Source organism: Haliaeetus albicilla, chromosome 1, assembly GCF_947461875.1.
Source record: "Haliaeetus albicilla chromosome 1, bHalAlb1.1, whole genome shotgun sequence".
NCBI lineage: Eukaryota > Metazoa > Chordata > Aves > Accipitriformes > Accipitridae > Haliaeetus > Haliaeetus albicilla.
The window spans coordinates 553200-573813 of NC_091483.1; the positions used below are offsets into that span (position 1 = coordinate 553200).

Sequence of the window (20614 nt, forward strand, 5' to 3'; positions counted from 1 at the left end):
CTTCCCATTGTTATACAGCTTGGAGGTAGACACATGCTCCCTTTTTTGATTTTTTTTTTTTTCCTTCTAGCTGAACACTATTTCTCTAATAAGACATCTGAAATAGTACAGCTTCTTTTAAAAAGTGTGTTACAACAAGCTAAACCTCTCATCTTTCTTTCTCTGTGTGCCTCCCTAATTAAGAACTGTGATAGTAAAAGTATATTGAATAAACTTGGCCAGGCAGGAATTTCCTTTTGTAAATAAACAGTTGAAACACTTTGCTCAGAGCATTTTCTTGCTCTTACTCAGTATGAGTGCATAAGATGTCTTTATTTCCTATACATTTTCATGTTTCATTGAGTTTTTAGGCCTATGTTTTGCACAGAGGTTTTGAATAAACCTTGCAAAAGTTCCAGTTGTTTCTAACTGAGCTCCTGGTACCTGTTTGGTAGAGGATCAAATTGCATGCACAAAAACTATTTTTCTCTCTTTGCTCTGTCTTGGTGCTCAACAGTCCTGTGAGTCCAATAAAGCCATGGTATCTTTCACCAGAAGTGCGAGGGGAAAAAGATCAGAATAGACACGGAGATAAACACAGGAGGAGTTTTGAAAGGGTTTGTCACTAGTTTAACTCTTCTCCCACTGAAGTCAAAGGAAGTTTATTACTCTTTTGTAAATGTCTATGTACTAATGAAAAAACAAGCTTTTAATCTTTTTTTTTGTTTTTGAAGCATAAGAAGTGAGATGAGATTATGGAAACAGGAGTGGAAATCCCTTTGAAACAAATCTGTCTTAAGAGAGTTCCTAAGCCAGGGAGGGCATCTCTGGATCTGCCAATAAAACTTCTGTTCCCATTGGTAGCTTCAAAGGTGAAAGAAAAGCTTTTCTTGAAAAAAAGTCTCAAGGAACTTCTCTCTGCCACATGCAGAAGCAGAAACCACATCTTTCAATCTGCCTACAGTATTGAAGATGTGGGGGCTGAAGATCTAGAAGAGAAAAGATGGGCAAAACATCACAACTATCTTAATTTCTCAAAAATGGTGGAAGAAAAAGTGAAATGCACCTTAGCATTTGAGAAACCAAATGGCTAATATTTGCCTGAGATGTCGTCTTTTAAATTTACCTAAACGTGCTTTGGAATAAATTCATGAAGCATATTCTATATTACTCCTAGTTCATAGAGTAGAAGCCGTTTCACAACAGATGACTTAACCCCTCCTGTATCTTTTCTTAGTACATAAAATTGTTTCAAACCCTGTTCTTGCTAATACTGCTACTAAAAAAGACTTAAGGAATATGTTAGTACTCAGTCTAATAATCTTCTCCACCAAAAAATGGGGTAATTATAATGCAATTTCCAAGCTGACTTTTATTTATATTTTAGCACATCTTACACTATGCTATTCATACTGAAAATACTCAAGAAAATAATATGTATTAAGAGGGGATATTTGATAGAACTATGAGGGTCTATACTTTCATATGCATTAAAACGTCTTTCCTTCTGATTTAAAAGTAAGAAAATACTAAGATGATGATGAAGCAAATGAGGTCAGGGCTGCTTATCACATACACTGACATGTATTTTAGAGTTTAAGACTAGAGAGCTTATTTTTGCTCAATTTAAAATTTATTAAAAATTTCTGTACACATTTAGAAGTTAAATTGCGAATTTTCAGTTCTCAAAAAGTGAGACAACATAAATTATTGATCGGTTTACTGTAATTTTGCATTACTGGTGCAATTCTCTAAATCCTAAACTATAACAATATTTAGCTGATACCAAATAATAAGCAGTATAATAGCACATTTCTACATTTGACTTTTTTGTTGTGCACTATGAACAAGGAAAACTTCTATTCATTCTTTTATATTTTCCTCGTGCCATAAGGCAACCTGCCAATTTCAGCATTAATTGTTGGAGCCAACATGCAAAAACTACCCCAAATTTCTCTAAAACAGAAACTTTGTTCTGCACCATATGTTCATCAATTATTTCTGATTGTCAGAGCAGAATGAACCCAGCTGCTGCCTACTGTACTCACATCTGAAGAAGCCAGGAAAGCATGTGCCAAGGTAGCTGTGGCCAAAACAGAAGTTTTGACTTTCAACCGTGAGTTTTTCACTTTTTATGAGCTACACCTAATGGTTGAATGGTTTCTTTATTCTTTTTTTTTTTGGTTTGAACTATAAACTGTCTATTTAACAGTTGTAACCAAAGGCAATTTGATGATAAGAAATACTTGTGTATTCTCTCTGCTTGCTTTTGGGCTTCTAGATGTCCCACCAGAAGTGCCCAAAATACACGACTCATTGCCAAAGTCCTACTCAGCCAAACCCCAGTGTCATATGAAGTTGACAAAACAATGCACTAAATTAACCTACTTTTCTAACACTTAAAAATTCCTACATAATTTACAAGGCACATCAGTCTAACCAGAAGTGACTTTTTTTGTAACTTCAATAAAACGTTAAGAAAAATCATACTGCTGTTTGCAAACTGCATTCATTCAATTTCTACTGTTATTTCCTATTTCTCATTTAATTCACTTGGATTGTCACTTTAGGATTTAAAAAATTCAACTGATAGACAGTATTCCACTTAGGTTTGTAGTTAATTATTTCTCTTTTCCAAAAGGACTAAACAGGTCACAAAATTAGTAGAGAAGAAATGTTATCCTAATTTGGTTCATGTCAATAAAAATCAACTCTGCAATTAAGAACCAGACTTGTAGCAAAAAAAAGTGTGCACTGAACACAGAGTATCTGATCTGAATGGAGTACCTCATAAATTGGTTTTTATACCTATTGTTTAGATTTCTGCATTACTACTACCATCTTACTCCAGATGGATCATTTGGAGTAAACAGAAATTTTTAATCAAACACAAGGCAGTATAGTTGCTGACATCGGACCTGTCCATTTTTAAGTCTAATCTAAATACCAAGTACTCACATAAAGCTCTGGTAGCTGGGATGATCAGGCTTCAGCCCAAGCCTAGAGCAAGGCTTGAATTGGTATCAGTGTAAAGGGAAAAAGCCTTTCTTATCCTGGCACCCTACCTAAACTAAAAGCCAAGAGATCTGGCAGCACAATTAAAAGCAACCCATCATTATAGCCAGTCTTCTTATAGACAAATATCCGTATGAACAAACGATTACAGACATTAGTGGATGGCAAATCTATAAGCAATCTTGGGTAGCAAAGAGATGAAAGACACTAAGAATGAACAACCCAGAGTCCCTCTTCAGGTCCCTGTTCAGACACGCTGACAGCACAGTGAGGGGAGACCACACTGTCACTGCTCACGTGAAACATTTTGCATGAAAAACAGAGGGTCTAAATTTCCTTTTGCTGCCAATCTGAAAACCCCTATTTTGCGACCAGTCTGAAACCGTCTCTTTTGCTACTTACAGTTCTTGAACCCAGCGCATGAAACTTTTTGCTAAGTTACAAAGAAGAGTCCTAATACGAAACAAGAGTAAGAAAATACTATACTGGAGACACAGAGTATTTATTTTGAGGGCATTTTTGGTGGGAGACCAAGACATAATTGCATGCATACTTGGTTGGATGGTCAAAGAAAGAACCTGCCCATAACAGTGAAAACATAAAGAGCTTTAAAAACAACCACACATGTGCAAATACACCTGCTAGTGAACTATTTAAATAGTGGAGTGAAAACAATCTTGAAATACTGAGTTGAGAATGTAAATAGAAAAACAGAAGACAGAGCTTCCATACTTCTTTCCTCATGGACTGCTGAAAAACAGAACGAATTGAAAGACAGCAACGATAGAAATTCTCAATTAATTGAGGGTGGATGGAGCCACCGAGCCGTGCTACTTCTTTGTGAGTTGGAGTAATAAAGATTCCTTGCATCGTTTCCAAAGATAGATAGTGGAAGAGGGTATTCTCAGGACCGGATGTCAACCTTAAAAAAATAGGATAATTCATTTAATATTAAAATAATTTTGAAAGAAATTTCAGTTCAACAACATATACTTTTGTTTCTTAAGACAGATTTGTTTTTCTGCTATCTACAACAGAGTACAAAAATGGATACAGACATTCCAAAAGTGCCTATTTGTACACCAAGGAAATCCTGCTAATTTGGACTGTCAATACTCAATTAAAAAAACCCCAAACACAAACCGAAAAACTATGGTACAAGTTAGGTATTGCACTTGTGTTCTCAAAAATTCTCACCAAAAAAAAGGAAAGGAGAAATAAAAGTTTGGGGGGGGGCGGCACGGGAGGAAAGCTTTTTTTAGAGCTCAAACAAAACACCACAGTGACTGCCATCACAAGCAACACGTGGGAACTGGGAAGAACACGGCTTCTTTGTCCTTTGTACACCTTCCTAGAGGTACCAGGGAGGCACAAGGTATATTTGTGGGCCAAAACCTCTTTTATTTGAACTTCCAAGGTCACATATATGTGGGGCATGTGCATACATTCTACTGACATATTCTTGAGAAACAGTCAACTTTTCTAATTAAGCTCTCCATTTAAGAACTTTGCTTTTGAGAATCCTTGTACAGCAAAGTTCTGGTTAGAACAAAATTATGCAGGAACTTCCGTGATCTGTGCATATTCAAAAAAAGATCCAAGTATGGCCTTAAAAATGAAATACTTGATAAAAAGAAAATTTCTTACTTGATAGCATTAAGAAGTTCTGTATCTTTCTCTGAAAGGTTCTTTTTGAGGTTTCCCAAATGAAATGGATTTGGTAGGGTGTGTTTTTTTCTAGTGGCCTGAAAAACAAGCAGATAGACAAACTAACAGAGAAAAGACAGCTAACAAAAGAACAGAATCAAACCAACAAATCACCTACTTAGAAGAAAATAATGTAGCATTTTTTTCAAAAGGCCCAAACAGTTCCATCAACTTATATAAATGTATTTTATAGCCTATTTTAGACTAAAATGGGTTAGAAGCAGTTGTACAACTGTACAGCAATTTGTTCTGATCACTTATATTTACACCATTATTATTTTGGGGATAGTCTCCAATTATTTCTGCTGATTCCAGTGCAGCTATGCCCATTTTAGTCATGTGAAAAAGCCAAATATTTACAAGCAATGATAAAAAAATGTGATGGCTCTGAGGCTGACCCAAAGCTTCCCAAGGCAACAAAGTATTTTCTACCGAATCCAGGGGCTCTTATTCTTTTACAGTATACTTAAAAAAAAAAAAAAAAAAAAAAAAAAATTACTTGAGTGAGTTTTTAAAGGAATTGCCACCCCCTCCAAGCCCACCAGAACCCTTATAAATTCTCTTTGTCTTTGTTCTCAGACCTGATCCACTCCAGATTGTGGATTACTGCTTTCATCTTCTGGAGGACCTTCATTACCATGGTCAGGTCCTCCGTTGTTTCTCGTAGGGCTCGGCTTACGCGTCGTTAAGGAAGAGTCACCAAATAGGGTCCTTTTGCTTGCTGGAGTAGTTACTGATTTGGAAGTGTTTTGTAGCTTGCTTAGGATGGGTGAGGTGGTCAAGCTCTCCAGTTTGTCACGTGTTGCAGGAAGGAACCAGTCAGCACAAGATAAAGGTGGAATGGAAGGAGAATCTAGCCTTTCCTCTATGCCGGCATCTATTCCTTCCAGTTGAAGTATAGTGGCTTTGACCTGATCTACATATATACAGTCTGGTCCTGGATTCCCAATAGCTTTTGATGCACAGCCTCCTGCCTCTAGCAGGACACACAGCATAAAGTGTCTCTGTAAACATGGAGGAAGCAACATTAGCCTTTGGTTTAATATACAGTATGTGCTGTATTATATTTATGTCTCATATGATACTTGGGCAAAATACAGCACTATCTATAACACTCCTTCCTCATCTCCAGAGGAGTTACTTATTTTTTTCTAATCAAATCATGTTCAAGGAGTTCTTTCTGTTATCATGTTATTTAAGTTAATGATGCAAACGTAAAAGCTATCATTTCCAAACTCGTTAGTTGTTTGCTTTAAAAAAAGTCCACATTTAAAAAAATCCCACGAACACCTTTCTGAAATAAGTTGTCTGAAAATACAAGATCATGAAAGTAAAAACATTTTCAACCAAAGTAAAAAGGCATAAAACCAGCAAGAATTTATGCTTAAACTTGCAAGCTGTACAAATGTATAAATAAAGCTACTGTCTGAGAAATTCTATCTCATGAAACAGCTGTAATACAAATATTTTGTAAAATTACTATAAAATGCATGGAAAGTGTTACCTTACTGAACAGTAGACAACACACAACAGCAAAACAGAGCATCAGAAAACAGGCATACTGCAAATGTTAACTTACCAAGCCAACTATCAGTAAAAAGTATCTTGCTTCAGGTTCCTTGTATCCTGTAAAACTTGAAACTTCACATGGCTGGATATGATGATGTGGAAATACTTCCCGCCATATCACTAACTGACCAATCTTCTGCTCTGCTGCCAAGGGTAACAGACAATAGTGCCGACAATATAAACCTATATCAATAAGATCCTCCTTTGGCAAGTGATTACCAATCAAGTAACCCTTAATTAAACACAGAAAAGGAAGCATATTCAGTAAGAAATACACCACCACCACTTATCACTTAAGAGTACTTTTCATATAGAGATATCCATGCTCCACATGCATTGACATTGTAAGCTTTCTGGCCAGAGACTGTTTTTTTGGTATACAGTTCTACACAAGATAACACTGAGCTTTTGCATCACATCTGAAGAATCAAAATACTGAAATATAAACAAATAAAAAACATCAGGATATATGCAAGTTATCAAAGTCGAACTGGGAAATGCATGGCTTTAACAGCTTGCAAAACAGCTACAGAGTTAAGGTGCTTTAATTCTCATTTAATTCTCTCTTCCAAAAATACTGAGCTTTCACTGGAATTAATAAAATTTCCAGAAAAGATACATAGTACAACAGTGTTTCTAGCACTAAGGGCATAACAGTTAAAATGGCGTCATGGTAGATACTCCGCAGTTCCATTTGTGCTAATAGTTTAGTCTCGTAACACTACCAGCATAAATCATAGAATCATTTAGGTTGGAAAAGACCTTCAAGATCACCGAGTCCAACCATCAACCCACTAAACCATGTCTTGAAGTGCCCTGTCTATGCGCTTTTTGAATACCTCCAGGGATGGTGACTCCAGCACTTCCCTGGGCAGCCTATTCCAATGTCTGACAACCCTCTCAGTAAAGAAATTTTCCTAATATCCAACCTAAACCTCCCCTGCCGCAACTTCAGGCCATTTCCTCTCCTCCTGTCTCCAGCCACCTGACAGAAGAGACCAGCACCCACCTCGCTACAACCCCCTTTCAGATAGTTGTAGAGAGCGGTAAGGTCTCCCCTCAGCTGCCTCTTCTCTAAACTAAACAACCGCAGTTCCCTCAGCTGCTCCCCATAAGACTTGTGCTCCAGGCCCCTCACCAACTCGGTTGCCCTTCTCTGGACACACTCCAGCACCTCAACGTCTTTCTTGTGGCGAGGGGCCCAAAACTGAACACAGGACTCGAGGTGCGGCCTCACCAGTGCCGAGTACAGGGGAACAACCACCTCCCTGCTCCTGCTGGCCACGCTATTTCTGATACAGGCCAGGATGCCGTTGGCCTTCTTGGCCACCTGGGCACACTGCTGGCTCATACTCAGTTGGCTGTTGACCAGCACCCCCAGGTCTTATTCTGCTGGGCAGCTTCCCAGCCACTCTTCCCCAAGCCTGTAACGTTGCACGGGGTTGTTGTGACCGAAGTGCAGGATGCAGCACTTGGTCTTGTTGAACCTCATACAACTGGCCTCGGCCCATCGATCCAGCCTGTCCAGATCCCTCTGTAGAGCCTTCCTACCCTCGAGCAGACCAACCCTCCCTCCCAGCTTGGTGTCATCTGCAAACTTGCTGAGGGTGCACTCGATCCCCTTATCCAGATCATTGATAAAGACATTGAACAGAACTGGCCCCCGTAGTGAGCCCTGGGGAACACCACTTGTGACCCCCCGCCAACTGGATTTAACTCCATTCACCACAACCCTCTGGGCTCGTCCATCCAGCCAGTCTGTTACCCAGCAAAGAGTACGCTTGTCTAAGCCATGAGACACCAGCTTCTCAAGGAGTATGCCATGAGAGACAGTGTCAAAGGCCTTACTGAAGTCCAGGTAGACAAAAAGAACAATTGCATGATAAAATCCTTAAAATGTAAGTTTCCTTAAAACAAAGGCTGTTATCTTTCTCTTTATACTGTTGAATACACTGTCTACATATAATAAAGATACATAAATTTACAAATGAGGCCAAAGTGAAAAAAGCTGTCAATCCAATTTCTAAAGTCTTTGCTTTAAAGACAGATTAAAGATAGATCACCTGTAATCGGTATTAAAAAATGGCAATGAACAAAGAAATTCCTATTAGAATATCATACAGTCTCACTTGAATTGACTCTTATTACTTTCTTATTACTCTCTCTCTCCAATCCTTGGATCATACAGCACAAAATTCCCATAAGACAATTTCAAACAAGTATTTTGTCCTTACCGATCATGTAGTACACACCACTTCCTGACATCTATTTTTTCTGTTATGGTGTTTGAGTTTTAGGTCTGTTACTAGAAATACACATTTAAAGCAATCATACTTTTTTTTAATATTTGTGAGTTTCTGAAAAGAGTTACTCCATGACTGGGTTAGATTTCCAGATGCATTTTCCTAATCTTTAGGCCTTAATCACTAATACTACCTTGTAGAAGAGACAAGAGCCCATAATCATATATAATCTTCTCATGTCATAATAATCTTCAGACTGTGGGGAAAAAAGCATGGTATAATTTTTAATTCAGAATTTTCATTTTATTTACCAAAATGCAAATGAACTAATTCCAGTCAATTGTAACCAGTATCTTCTTTAATACTTTCATTTTGGACCACTTCTTATTATCAGTATGGCAGTTAATACTGAACAGTTAAGTGAAATACCAAGTTTTTAGCCTCCATTATTGATTTTCACGTCACTGATTTTCTCTAACAATTTTCAGCTCAAAATAACAGATTTCCTATTTAGTTCTTATTTGTCCATAAACTTTTTGTTAGGATATGCTAATCCTCAGAGTTCTTAACAGCAAAGCGGCTGACGCATAACTATTGACAACAGAGGCCCTCCTGGAGTAAAACTTCCAAGTCAAAGCATTTTTTCCCAGTATTTGACATTTTACCCAAAATACACCCATTCCTTGATCCTTTAATCTAGATGCCCAGTGCTCTCAGATTAGTAACACTATCTTTAGGTGGATATAGTGTATTTTAAATTAAGTGGGTGCAATCAATTTTGATGCAATAAACTACAACTTTTAAACATTGCTTTCTGTAAATAATCATCCAGGTTGTTTAGTACAGCGATTCTTTTTTTGTATTCTTTTGCAAGATGGACTGCAGGTCTGCCTACCTTGTATTTTAGGTTTTAAGAATCATTAAGTATCTTTTGAGATTATGTATGTCCCAAATTATTATGCTAAATATGTGATCAAAAAAGTTATCTTTATGCTCAATTATAATATACCTATAAAGAATATAATTTTAAAATAACTTTTCTGGAACATGAATTTGAGAAAGCAAAACTGAAATTTCAATATGTTTACACCTCACTGTCCTATATAGCACAGTAAAGAGCATGCACAGCAAGTGGTGCTTAAGTAAATTGCCTTCTTCCCTTTTAACAGTATTAAAAGTATGCATAACTCGTAATTGTGTTCTGTAAACTGGACAATTAAGTTCTCGGTCCTCCAAAGAAGTTTCGAGGTTTATTCACAATTGCTTGGGAAGGAGAGAGTTATCTATACAAAAATAGAAATGTAACAAGAATCAGCTCTTTGAAATTAAGAGTGTCCTTGTAGACATCCCAGGGACTTAAATTATAGTAAATCATGGGTTTTCAGTGACTAATCCTATAGGATTATAATACAGTTATAATGTTAACCATGGACAGAAATTCAGGATAAACAGAATGGGCAAAATTGAACAAGACAAGAATAATCGAGTATAGCTTTGCTTTGACTCCCACTTGATTTAAAAAAGTGGATGAGTTTGGAATTAGTGCTTTTTTAAACTACTGAATATGACACCAGGGCAAAGAGATACTGTGCAATGCAAACAACAAAAATAAAATGTTTACCAGCTCTGCAAAGTCAGCTGCTTCCAGATCACTCAGTGCTGTGTCAATTTCCATCTGAAATATTTAAACAGTGCATTCTAACAGAGATTTCCAACACATTAACTTACAATAATAGCATAGTTCGCTCCCTCTTGCTGGTCTCAGAAGATTAGGATTCACAAGTACGAAGTGAATGGATAAAAATTTGCACATACTTTTCAGTAGTAACATCAAATATCAAGAACACCCCAATTCATCAGATTAAAGAAAAATCCTTCTTAATTGCTGTGTTTTTCCCTCTTCTTTGAAACTGTAAAATGTCTCTGCTTGTGTGCCTGCTGAACCCACTGTTCTGTATGAAGGAGACGTCACTCTTACTTTCAGCATGCTTTGAAACATGAGGTCTAGAGACTAGACCTTGAAGACTCTGAAATCTGGCAAGCTATTGTATCCAGCTGAGTTATTAGAAAAATCTTTTTCACAATGGATTTAGTTTTTGTCTCTATGGAAATTGCCAAAACTTTCTCACACATTATCTTTGTTCTACTGAAACCGCTTTAAGCTTGCTTGTTTCTCTAACTACAGGAGCTGTTGGTTAATGTAAGTTTTAGTAAAAATACTTTCCTTTAAAGAACATCATACTAGCCACTGAAGTTCACGACATAAACGTGCTACTTAATGAAAAGAACCTAAACCCCATCATTACAAACTTCTTGGGCTGTATTAACAGGCTGCCTCTAATTGAAATACAGCCAGTTTTTCAGAGAAATGTCAGTGAGGCTGTTGGCAGTCGACAACTAACCAGTCTCTCAGCTTTTCCCCAGTTAAAATTTAAATGGCTTTCTGCCCAACAAAGAACTGACATTTTTAGTTTTATATTCCTTATAGAATATAAATATCTTCACCAAAACTTAATTGGAAATTTCATCTTCTACAACAACAAAATTTTTCTGGAAAATGTGGATGATCTCGGACAATTTTGGACAATGATGTCTGTATCATAAATATCAACCATGTTGTTATCTAAATCCCTTTAAAGCCTACAATTTTACAAGAAAAAAACAACTTGCAAGCTGAACTAGGGAGCAAAGCGTAATACAGAGTCTTTCTACAGAAACTTGGGAGAAAAAAAAAAAGAAAAAATGCATGGAGGATAAAAAAAATTGACCACCAAATAGTACAAGAAATGAAAGTCTTCATTTCCTGGATAGGAAAAAAATGTGTGACAACAGTTAGAGGTGCACTAAATTGCATTTTAAACATATATTAGGTTGCTGACTGACCATATTCTACAACTACGTGTTGCATAAACATTTGATCCCCTTCAGTTATGGAGCATGGATTTTACAAGCGAGTGGATGGACATGTTACAGCACTATGTGTGCACCTCTACATTTTTTCACCTGGATAGTAGATTTAGCTCTGGAGTCATGACGTGAAAGAAACTTTTTGGAGACACTCCGTAAATATGTACTTCTGTATCTAAAACATACATAACAGGGTGTTCATACATATGTACTATAAAAGCAGAAGTCTGATTAAAATCGTCGCAAACACAGCGGCCTCAAGCACATTAAGCAAAAATGTATCTAGACATGTACTACAGGGCAAGGTGGAGAGAACTAAATCATTATCAGTCTGCTACTAAAGATAGAGGGGAAGACAATTCATATTATGGATAAAAGAGAGAGAAGGCCACACCAGCCAAAAGTCTCGTCAGTAACCAACAGCACTGACCGATGCATAGCTTGCAATGGCCATGGCAACTTATATTACTGCATAGCGGCAAACCTGAAATAATTCTGCAAACCTTATCAATAGTGAAGTTGAAAGACTTACCACTTCATCCCTTCCCCTCCAAACATGCTTTTATGAAGATTGCACATGAGGTCTTACTAAACATAAAAATCAGAAAACCAGGAAAGTCCTAGTTAATATTATCTTCAAATAAAGACCTGTCGTGGTTTATCCCCAGCCAGCAACTAAGCACCACGCAGCCGCTCACTCACTCCCCCCCCATCCAGTGGGATGGAGGAGAAAATCGGGAAAAGAAGTAAAACTCCTGGGTTGAGATAAGAACGATTTAATAGAACAGAAAAGAAGAAACTAATAATGATGATGATAACACTAATAAAATGACAACAGCAATAATAAAAGAATTGGAATGTACAAATGACACGCAGTGCAACTGCTCACCACCCGCCGACCGACACCCAGCCAGTCCCCGAGCGGTGATTCCCTGCCCCCACTTCCCAGTTCCTATACTGGACGTGACGTCCCATGGTATGGAATACACCGTTGGCCAGTTTGGGTCAGGTGCCCTGGCTCCGTCCTGTGCCAACTTCCTGTGCCCCTCCAGCTGGGCATGAGAAGCTGAAAAATCCTTGACTTTAGACTAAACACTACTGAGCAACAACTGAAAACATCAGCGTTATCAACATTCTTCGCATACTGAACTCAAAACATAGCACTGTACCAGCTACTAGGAAGACAACTCTATCCCAGCTGAAACCAGGACAGACCTCATAAATTAAAGAATATGCAGCTGCAGAAGTAACGTCATTTTGAACACCCAGACTTGGTCCTTTTGCAGACCCATCCTGAGAAGCACTTTCAATTTTCCACTGTACAGCCTCTTTACTTTCAGTGAGTACAATGTTCATTTCTTTTGTTGTTGCTAATGAAATAAGTTTGGAAAATGGCATTTATGGTCAGCTCAGATTAGAATCATTGTCTAATAATTAGAACTAGCCTTAACTATGTTATCTGCAACCTTACAAATATTTTGGGTCCACCCATGAAAGAAAACTCTCAGTTTAAAATTTCCCAGCTGTTTCATTTGCATTAAATCACAGCAAACACTTGTTAAAAAACAAACTCTACCATGACAAGACTAACATATTCTAAACATTACTCCATCTTAATGAATTATTGTTTTTCCTATGAAACTTTGTAAAAACTGCCATTCACATACTGACTCAAGTATGGTATGCAAACAATCCTTCACATGAGATGGAAAATATCTTCCTAATTGTGGACTTGAAAATATTTAAAAACCACAAAGGCAAAAATGAATCCTAGATTCATTAATGTTCAAGAGGATGGAAAATGAAAACGCGGTGAATCTTTCTTTCACCCACTTTAGGCCCTGAAGTGAAATGACCGATTATCTAAGGAGTCCACTGTGCCTTACTACAATGCCCAATATCCAACACTTCTTGAATGAAGAACAATATATAAAATATTACCAAATTGCAATTTACATATATGCACTGTATGGAAAATTACCTTCTCAAATGGAATCATAGATATTTGAGTTTTTATATTATATGTCAAACGATTGCTCTAAATAGAAAGAGAGGTCCAATTTTACAATATGTTCCTTAAAGGCCAGCAGATTTAAATAGTAATTTAGCTACTTAGTCATATGTTTAGTTCCTTGAATGAGACTGCATTTCATTAAATATCTACAGTGTAGATATTCTCTGTTTGAGCTAGTCCATTCACTTCAGGTTCTCTTCGCAGTTAATGCAGGTGAAGCCACAGAAATCCTAAGGCATGATTTGTCTAATACTGTAGTGAACACCTGAAGTCAAGCAGTTGAATTACTGAAGTACCAGATTTTCCCCATTAAATAACAGGAAGAGTTCAGGATTAGCACCTCAACTGTAATCATTTATATCACAGCTCTAAAAGAAGGCAAGATGGATGCTACCCCAAGCTGCTACAAATTCAAGGAAGTGAAGAAGCCTCATTTTGCCTCATTTTTAACCTTATTTTGCTACGAGGCTAAAAACCTAATTAGGAAAAAACACCTCTATAGAATTAAAATAAGAAACATTATTAAAACCTACAAGGGAATAACAACTATTAATACCGATAGATTACAGAAATTGGAAGGAAGAAAAAGAGCCAGGAGAGAGCCAGGGTACTTCTAGTATCTTCAAGCCCTGCTTAAATTTTTCCTTTAGTGCTCTACAAACTCATTTCTTGTGGATGCTTTATTTATGCAAGTGGACTGTACTGTCTTCCAAAATAGAGCTTTTCATTTAGGAAGACAGAGAAAATAGGAGGCAGGGAGGGTGGGAAGGAGAGCTTTCATCTACTCTGTGCCACACAAAAATCCCAGAAGGTCTTTCTGATGAGAAAATTAAAAGCAATCATTTCATGATCACCATGTCTTGAAAGTACACATTGATTTCTGTACTTCCAGTATAACTGAAGATAAAGCAGCAAACTGCCCTAGAGAGACTCAGTTATCTACACCTTAACCTACTGTCAAATCAAAACATGTTTTAGCAATGCTTTACATGGAACACATAACCCTTAGGCAGTGATGCTAAATTCACTTTATAACAAACTGTAACATAAAACCAGAAAAAAATTGGAAGATACAAGCCCTTTGAAGGAGTAAGGGAAGCCTTCTGTTTGTTTCTAAACTAATACATATACAGTTGTGTTATTAAAGAATATATTTGAAACCATAAGTAACAAAAAATACCCACGGGGCCTTAAAAAAAAAAAAAAACCAAACCAAAAAAACCCCCAAAAGACTGAAATAGGATCTGGATACAAAACAGAGAAAAAAAAAAAATCACACGAGAAAAAAAAATTTCTGAGGAACTTTCTGTACATAAGACACAATTATCAGCTTTTGTCCTAAATGTAATTTCATAAAAGTTTTCCCCTACATTCTCTGAGGATTGTATCCTGTTCACTTTGCAGAACTTACTACATTGATAAAACGTATTATAATAAGCTTGTCCACGAACTATTGTACAACACGGCTAGGACCTGCTTATCTATGTAGAACCAAACTGTGCTGGAACTGCGTTATAGAATCTTACAACCAGTAAGACAAAGTTTTTCAAGTTGCAACCCCTGTTGCAGACTTCGTTTTGCATAATTCAATCTGAATTCAATTTTCGTTTTGTGTAATTCAAATGAGTATGAAATTCCAAATAATACCATAAATTTCTGAATAAATGAAATAAGTTTTGGTCTTACAACTCCACTGCTGAAATCCCCTTGGGATTGTTTTCTCTTGTACAAAAATTGTTACAATTGTTTCAGATTGGAGAAATATCACCTTTATGCATTTTGGGCTAATAACATCAGTTCTATAGTATATACGAAAAACCACTTCAGAGAAGACTTTGCAGGGATTATGCATCACATATATAAAATCTATTTTTTTCTATTTAAAAAATATTACGTTACTAATAATTATCCCAATGATCCCTATTTTAACTTCTTCAAGTTACAAAAATGAGGTTTAAGACTGAAAGCTATAATGCCATTTACTGTGATCTAGCTTTTCTCTTACTTCTGCTTAAAGCACAACTCGATTTCAAATGGTGCAGAAAAGCTATACCTGTATGGTGTCAAACAAATGATGTATGGATATTTATTTTGATTCTGCAACAGCCCTTTATAACTCTCCTAAATTACAAGTTATGCATGGGCTTCTGGAGTAATATTTTCTACCTGGAAAAATACTGAAATGGTCAAAATCAAACATAAAGCTACATACCAGGGGCTGCTTTCCCTACTGCATTTGCTAGTCGTTAGAGATGTGTTTGTGTGTGTGTGTATACATATGTATTTTAAATAAAGTTTAATTCCTTTGTCATCATGTTCTGTTCTTAGATAACTCTGAAGTCACCTCACTACACTCACAATAGCGATCTGTTTCCTGTGGGAATGACTGTGCAGTTCCAAACTTCAATAAAGGATCCTGTGGGAAAACAGGTGGTCTGGGATGGGCAAAGCACTTGCGTAAATTACACAACAACAGCAGAAGATACCTGCATCAATCTTCTGGCCTCTCATATACAAGTTTTTCTAGAGAGATCTGAAAATGACATTACCTTGATTTCCTGAGGCAATGTCAGCCAGCGCAAGCCTGGGAGATTGTCTAAGAACAACGCACTGCAGGTATCATAGTGTTGAGCACTGGGACTGGCATTTGACTTGAGTCTTGTAGGCTGAAGTGCACGCTGGAAGAACAGGTTGAAAAAATGATCCAGACGAGAAACATTTTCCACCTGGCAAAAAGCACTGAACAAACATGAACTCCAAGTTAGAATAACACTGAGAAACTTGTAGCTTGTTTATATAACCCTCTGTGCTATAGAAGTGTCTTTACAGCATGATACTACATTTGGATTTTTTTTTTTTTTTTGTAACGTTCACTTTAAACATGAAAAAACCCACTAGGCTAATATCCAGGCAGTACCTACAAACAAAGTAAAAAATAAAGCAGTATAGTATTATAGTAGATGTCTTAGAGCAACTTAAGATGAGACAATGATCAGCTTCATCCTTTTGGAAATCAAGATTATTCTTTTTCTTTCTCTATGGCACACACATTTTAACCCTGAATTGAATGCAAGCATATGAATAGCCTACCTTGGCAATTTTATTTAGGTTACAGTCAGAGAGAAAATTTTCTGGGTGATTTCCAAATGCAGAGGAAGACAGTCACTCCGCCAAATAAACTTGAGAAGTCTGGAGTGTTTACTTTATTAAAAATATAACACTGATTCATAAGTACGTTTTACGGACAGTGCTTTAACACAAAGCATAACATTTGCAGAGTACTGTTGACATCCACAGTGACTTAGATTATGTGAATAATTTAACCTAATCAAGGACAAAACTTTCTGAAGTAACAGACTGTTTAAAAAGAGTCTTAGTAGTGTTAAGACTGAAAAAGACAAGAAGAACAGAATTCTGGTTTTTGTGCAAGTATAAAAGAATATGCAAAGAAATTCCACGTAAACATTAAAATTAATGCTACTAGCTGTCTTTTTCAATGATAATCAATGAAAAATTAGCGACTGAAAAGAAAATACTTTTGAAAGAACTCACCTATCTAAAGAACTGTACATAAATTTCAAGGTCCTGACAACATCTTCAATCATGTTCCTCAGCTGAGCAAGTGGCACACTAAAAAATAAAAATTCAAACGTACAGCTATATTTATAACATCTTCACTATGAATAAGCATAGGCATCTTCTGAAGAGCTCTGTTCTTAACTAGCGATATAGTGCAAACAAAAAATTCTTCATCAGACTGTATGAGAGATTTACTTTGAGTGACTTGCCCGTGATGACACAGACAGTAGTAAAGCTGGGGGGGGGCGGGGGGAGGGGGCAGAGCAGGGAAGAAGTCCTCCTAGAACAGATAAATATGTAATATTACTGCTGTTATTCAGTAGTCTCTAATCAGGACTTGACTTTACCAAACACTGAAAATTACTGTTTTCTAGCCTCCACATATTTCTGAGATCCAAAGAGACCTTGCTCCCTTTAGCGGAAATGAAAAAGAAACTGTACCAATGGATATATAAAAGATGCGAACAAAGTCCATCAAAGAAGTGAAAGCACAGAAAGTAGTTAATGACCACATTGTAAGCCCTCTCTTTCTTGCTTTTTTGATAGAAGAGTACAATTTGAGGAGACATAACAGGAAAGAAAATAAAATTAAAAGGAAAACAAAGCGTTTTATTTGAAACTCACTTTTCTTCAGGAAGGCCAATTACAAGCAACTTGTCAGATTCTTTCCAGTAAACAACTTGAACCAGTTTTCCGCATAAGAAAAGGGAGGAACTAGAAAAATTAAACCAGAAGTACTTCTGTTAACACTATGAAGTCATAAAAGACCACCATGACAAGCCAGAATGATTTATATGTATTTTATATGCAAAATCTTATGATCATGTATAATCACATGCATGCAACTGGGCTAGGTAATGATATTAATTATTACAGAACTCAAAGACTCTCCGATTTCCCTTCCAAACAGATCACACCAGTAGTAACAACGTTTTCAAGTACACAAATATAAAGGATGAACAACTGCTACTGAAGCGCCACAGTCATCTTCTGAGTGATTCAGATACTCTTTAAAGGTCTTCCTGCCTACCTTTTATCACAATCAACTTAGAAAATGAATGCCATTTCAGATCACAGTGAGGTAACCAGAGGTACTAATGAAGGTTCTCAACACAGTCACTCACAAAATCATTTAAAAAGACTCCACACGTGTTTTGAAAACAAGCCCAGGAGGTATTTGAACTTATTACCTGAGTGATAAATATAAGCTTGAACTCTCACGCTATCTCCTTGTATAGAAAATTGCTCTACATAGCTCAGCAATCCCAGAAAAACACAGAGAACTCATCTGAGCCATACAGTGGATTAGAATATGAAACAGAATTAGACCCAATGTTCTAATTTGCAGTTAACCCTACATTACGCACCAGATTATCAGATTAAATGTACTGGTTGCTGCTAAAACCAAGGTCTGTAAGTATCTCAAACATGGAATTCATAGCAAAACCCCACCTTTCTTACTATCACGTTAGAAATTTTACCTAACAAGATAACACTGCTGCAAAGTGGAAAAAAAGGTAGCTTTAGTTTAAACCTTAAAGAAGTTAATTTTTAGGCTATGGCTCCAAGATTAACTTGCTTCACTGACTCATTCATACTGTAAAATTGACGGTATTAAATAAAACAATAGTGTCATTTCATTAGTTAAGAAGTACCTTAGTATTTTTGCAGGTTTTATCCTTCATGTAACCAAAAGTGCTTTCCAAACAAAAAAAGTTATATATTTATAATGCAATTACCTGCAAAGAAATAAACATCCCCATCCCAAAAGATCCACAATACATGTGCAGACACAATAATCATCATTTAATCTTCTGACAGAAAAAGCTTCATAGCAGAGCTGGGGATTATCTATTATATTTTTTCAAGAGATGAGACAGTCCACAGAGACCAGCAGAATTGCTTTTGTATTTTTAGAACTCAAAAATGGGAAATTGCGAACCTTAACAGGAAAGGCGAAGCTACATTATCATGGATTTCTGTGTTGTTATTCTGATGATACCATTGGTATAGATCATCAAACAGCGGACTGATTCGTCTTTTGGATGTGTTTGAAAATGTCAAAAAATGCTTCTATACGGGAGAATTTCCATTAATAATGCATAAGCATTTAAGAGGTGTTAACATACTTCAGTGCTAATTAACGTGGCATTGCATTAAAATACTGGTATATGCAAAAGATCAAAAGCCTGTGTTTGATACCTGCTGCTAAAGGAGTCAATCCACATCCCTATTGATCACTAAATCAGTAACATGACTTTTAGTAACTTATTAACTAGAAAGTTATAAGCATGGTTAAAGCACAGTGTTAACAGGATACCAACAAGTCTGATTGATTAAAAAAAAAAACAAACAAAAAAACACCAATGTAAGCAAAAGTAAACTTACCAGTATTAATTTTCTGGTAAGCAAAAATATACAAAAGCATTTCAAGAAACTCCTTTTAAGGAAAAATTTATCAGCGGAAAACCCAACTTAAATACATTAAACAGGCTTTTTGCCTTTTGAGGAATTCCTTATTATTGTCAATGCTATTCACTACTGCACTACTGCTTGCGCTCTGTATCCTTGGCCCTGAAATCCCACATACATTTGGCTTTTTTATACCCATCCACATCTTGTGTCTGATGCACAAGGCACTGATGTGCAGAAGAGAATCTTGCCCGAGACCCCCAGGAGATGTAAACTCCTATACTGATTATCAATGGGAAGAAGTGTGAAACTGAAAAGTGATACCTGCTATCTCACTTTTAGTTATTCCATCAGAAAATCATCTACCTTTAAATATTCAATAATCTCTTGACATATCTCTGCCACCCCTACACCACTCAAAAACTCAGGAGTCACTTTTATTAGACTTTTTACTAGAGTCCTGATCTGTGGATACAAAAATCTTTCAGGTGTTGCAAGTTGAATGTGAAATAAAATTAATTTAAAAGTAGCAGGCACTCATGAATTTAACTGAATTACATTTAATCTTCTAAAAAATTTTTATTGAAGCTGTTGTAGAATTTCCAGTCTGCCATAGTATAGTGCCACAGAATCCCAATTTAGATAAGGATGTTTTAAGAGATCTAAGAAGGGATCTAAAAACAATTTCACTGAACTAAAAATCCTAATCATTGCCACCCATGACAAAGAAATTCCCCCAAATCAATGTACATCCAGGCTGAGCAGTCCAACTTCAGGCATGCTGTTCTAGTTAAAACATCACTGCCTAATAGGTAGAGTCACTCTTGTTTCGTCTAGAACTTGATGCATGACCCATGTGTGTTTTTCTGTGCACACGTGTATAAAGTAATACAAGTAGTAATACATGACATTTCAAATACTTTTACCTGATAATCTGGGTACCAGTAACACTTTCCAGTATGTCAGATAGTGTGAGAAATATTCCTCTCACACTTTTCAGTTTTTGGGATGCTTCTGATATGGGGTACTGATAAAGAATTTCTTGCTGTGAAGAAAGTTAGCTGTTAGTTAAGCAGAGCAAAACCAAAAACAAAATCACAAAAAAAATCCCACAGAAAACAAGATAAATTTTTTTCCTGGCATCAATTTTTTTTTTGAACATGAAAGCTTTTATCATATACTTTCACAT

The 20614-nt window shown here is 36.5% G+C and overlaps 1 protein-coding gene across 3 annotated transcripts in view; it reads right to left on the reverse strand.

Moving 5' to 3' along the window:
• The window catches only part of INTU (inturned planar cell polarity protein), a 57670-nt gene that overhangs the window by 3289 nt on the left and 33767 nt on the right, over positions 1-20614 (reverse strand). For all 3 annotated transcript variants that reach the window (XM_069795143.1, XM_069795073.1, XM_069794994.1), the window contains exons 5-14: positions 20352-20470; positions 17638-17727; positions 16987-17064; positions 15984-16173; positions 10135-10188; positions 8707-8769; positions 6281-6502; positions 5283-5705; positions 4642-4739; positions 3727-3916 (exon numbers count right to left, since the gene is read on the reverse strand). In XM_069795143.1, coding sequence (XP_069651244.1) covers positions 3727-3916; positions 4642-4739; positions 5283-5705; positions 6281-6502; positions 8707-8769; positions 10135-10188; positions 15984-16173; positions 16987-17064; positions 17638-17727; positions 20352-20470 — 1527 coding nt within the window. The remainder of the gene's footprint in view (positions 1-3726; positions 3917-4641; positions 4740-5282; positions 5706-6280; positions 6503-8706; positions 8770-10134; positions 10189-15983; positions 16174-16986; positions 17065-17637; positions 17728-20351; positions 20471-20614) is intronic.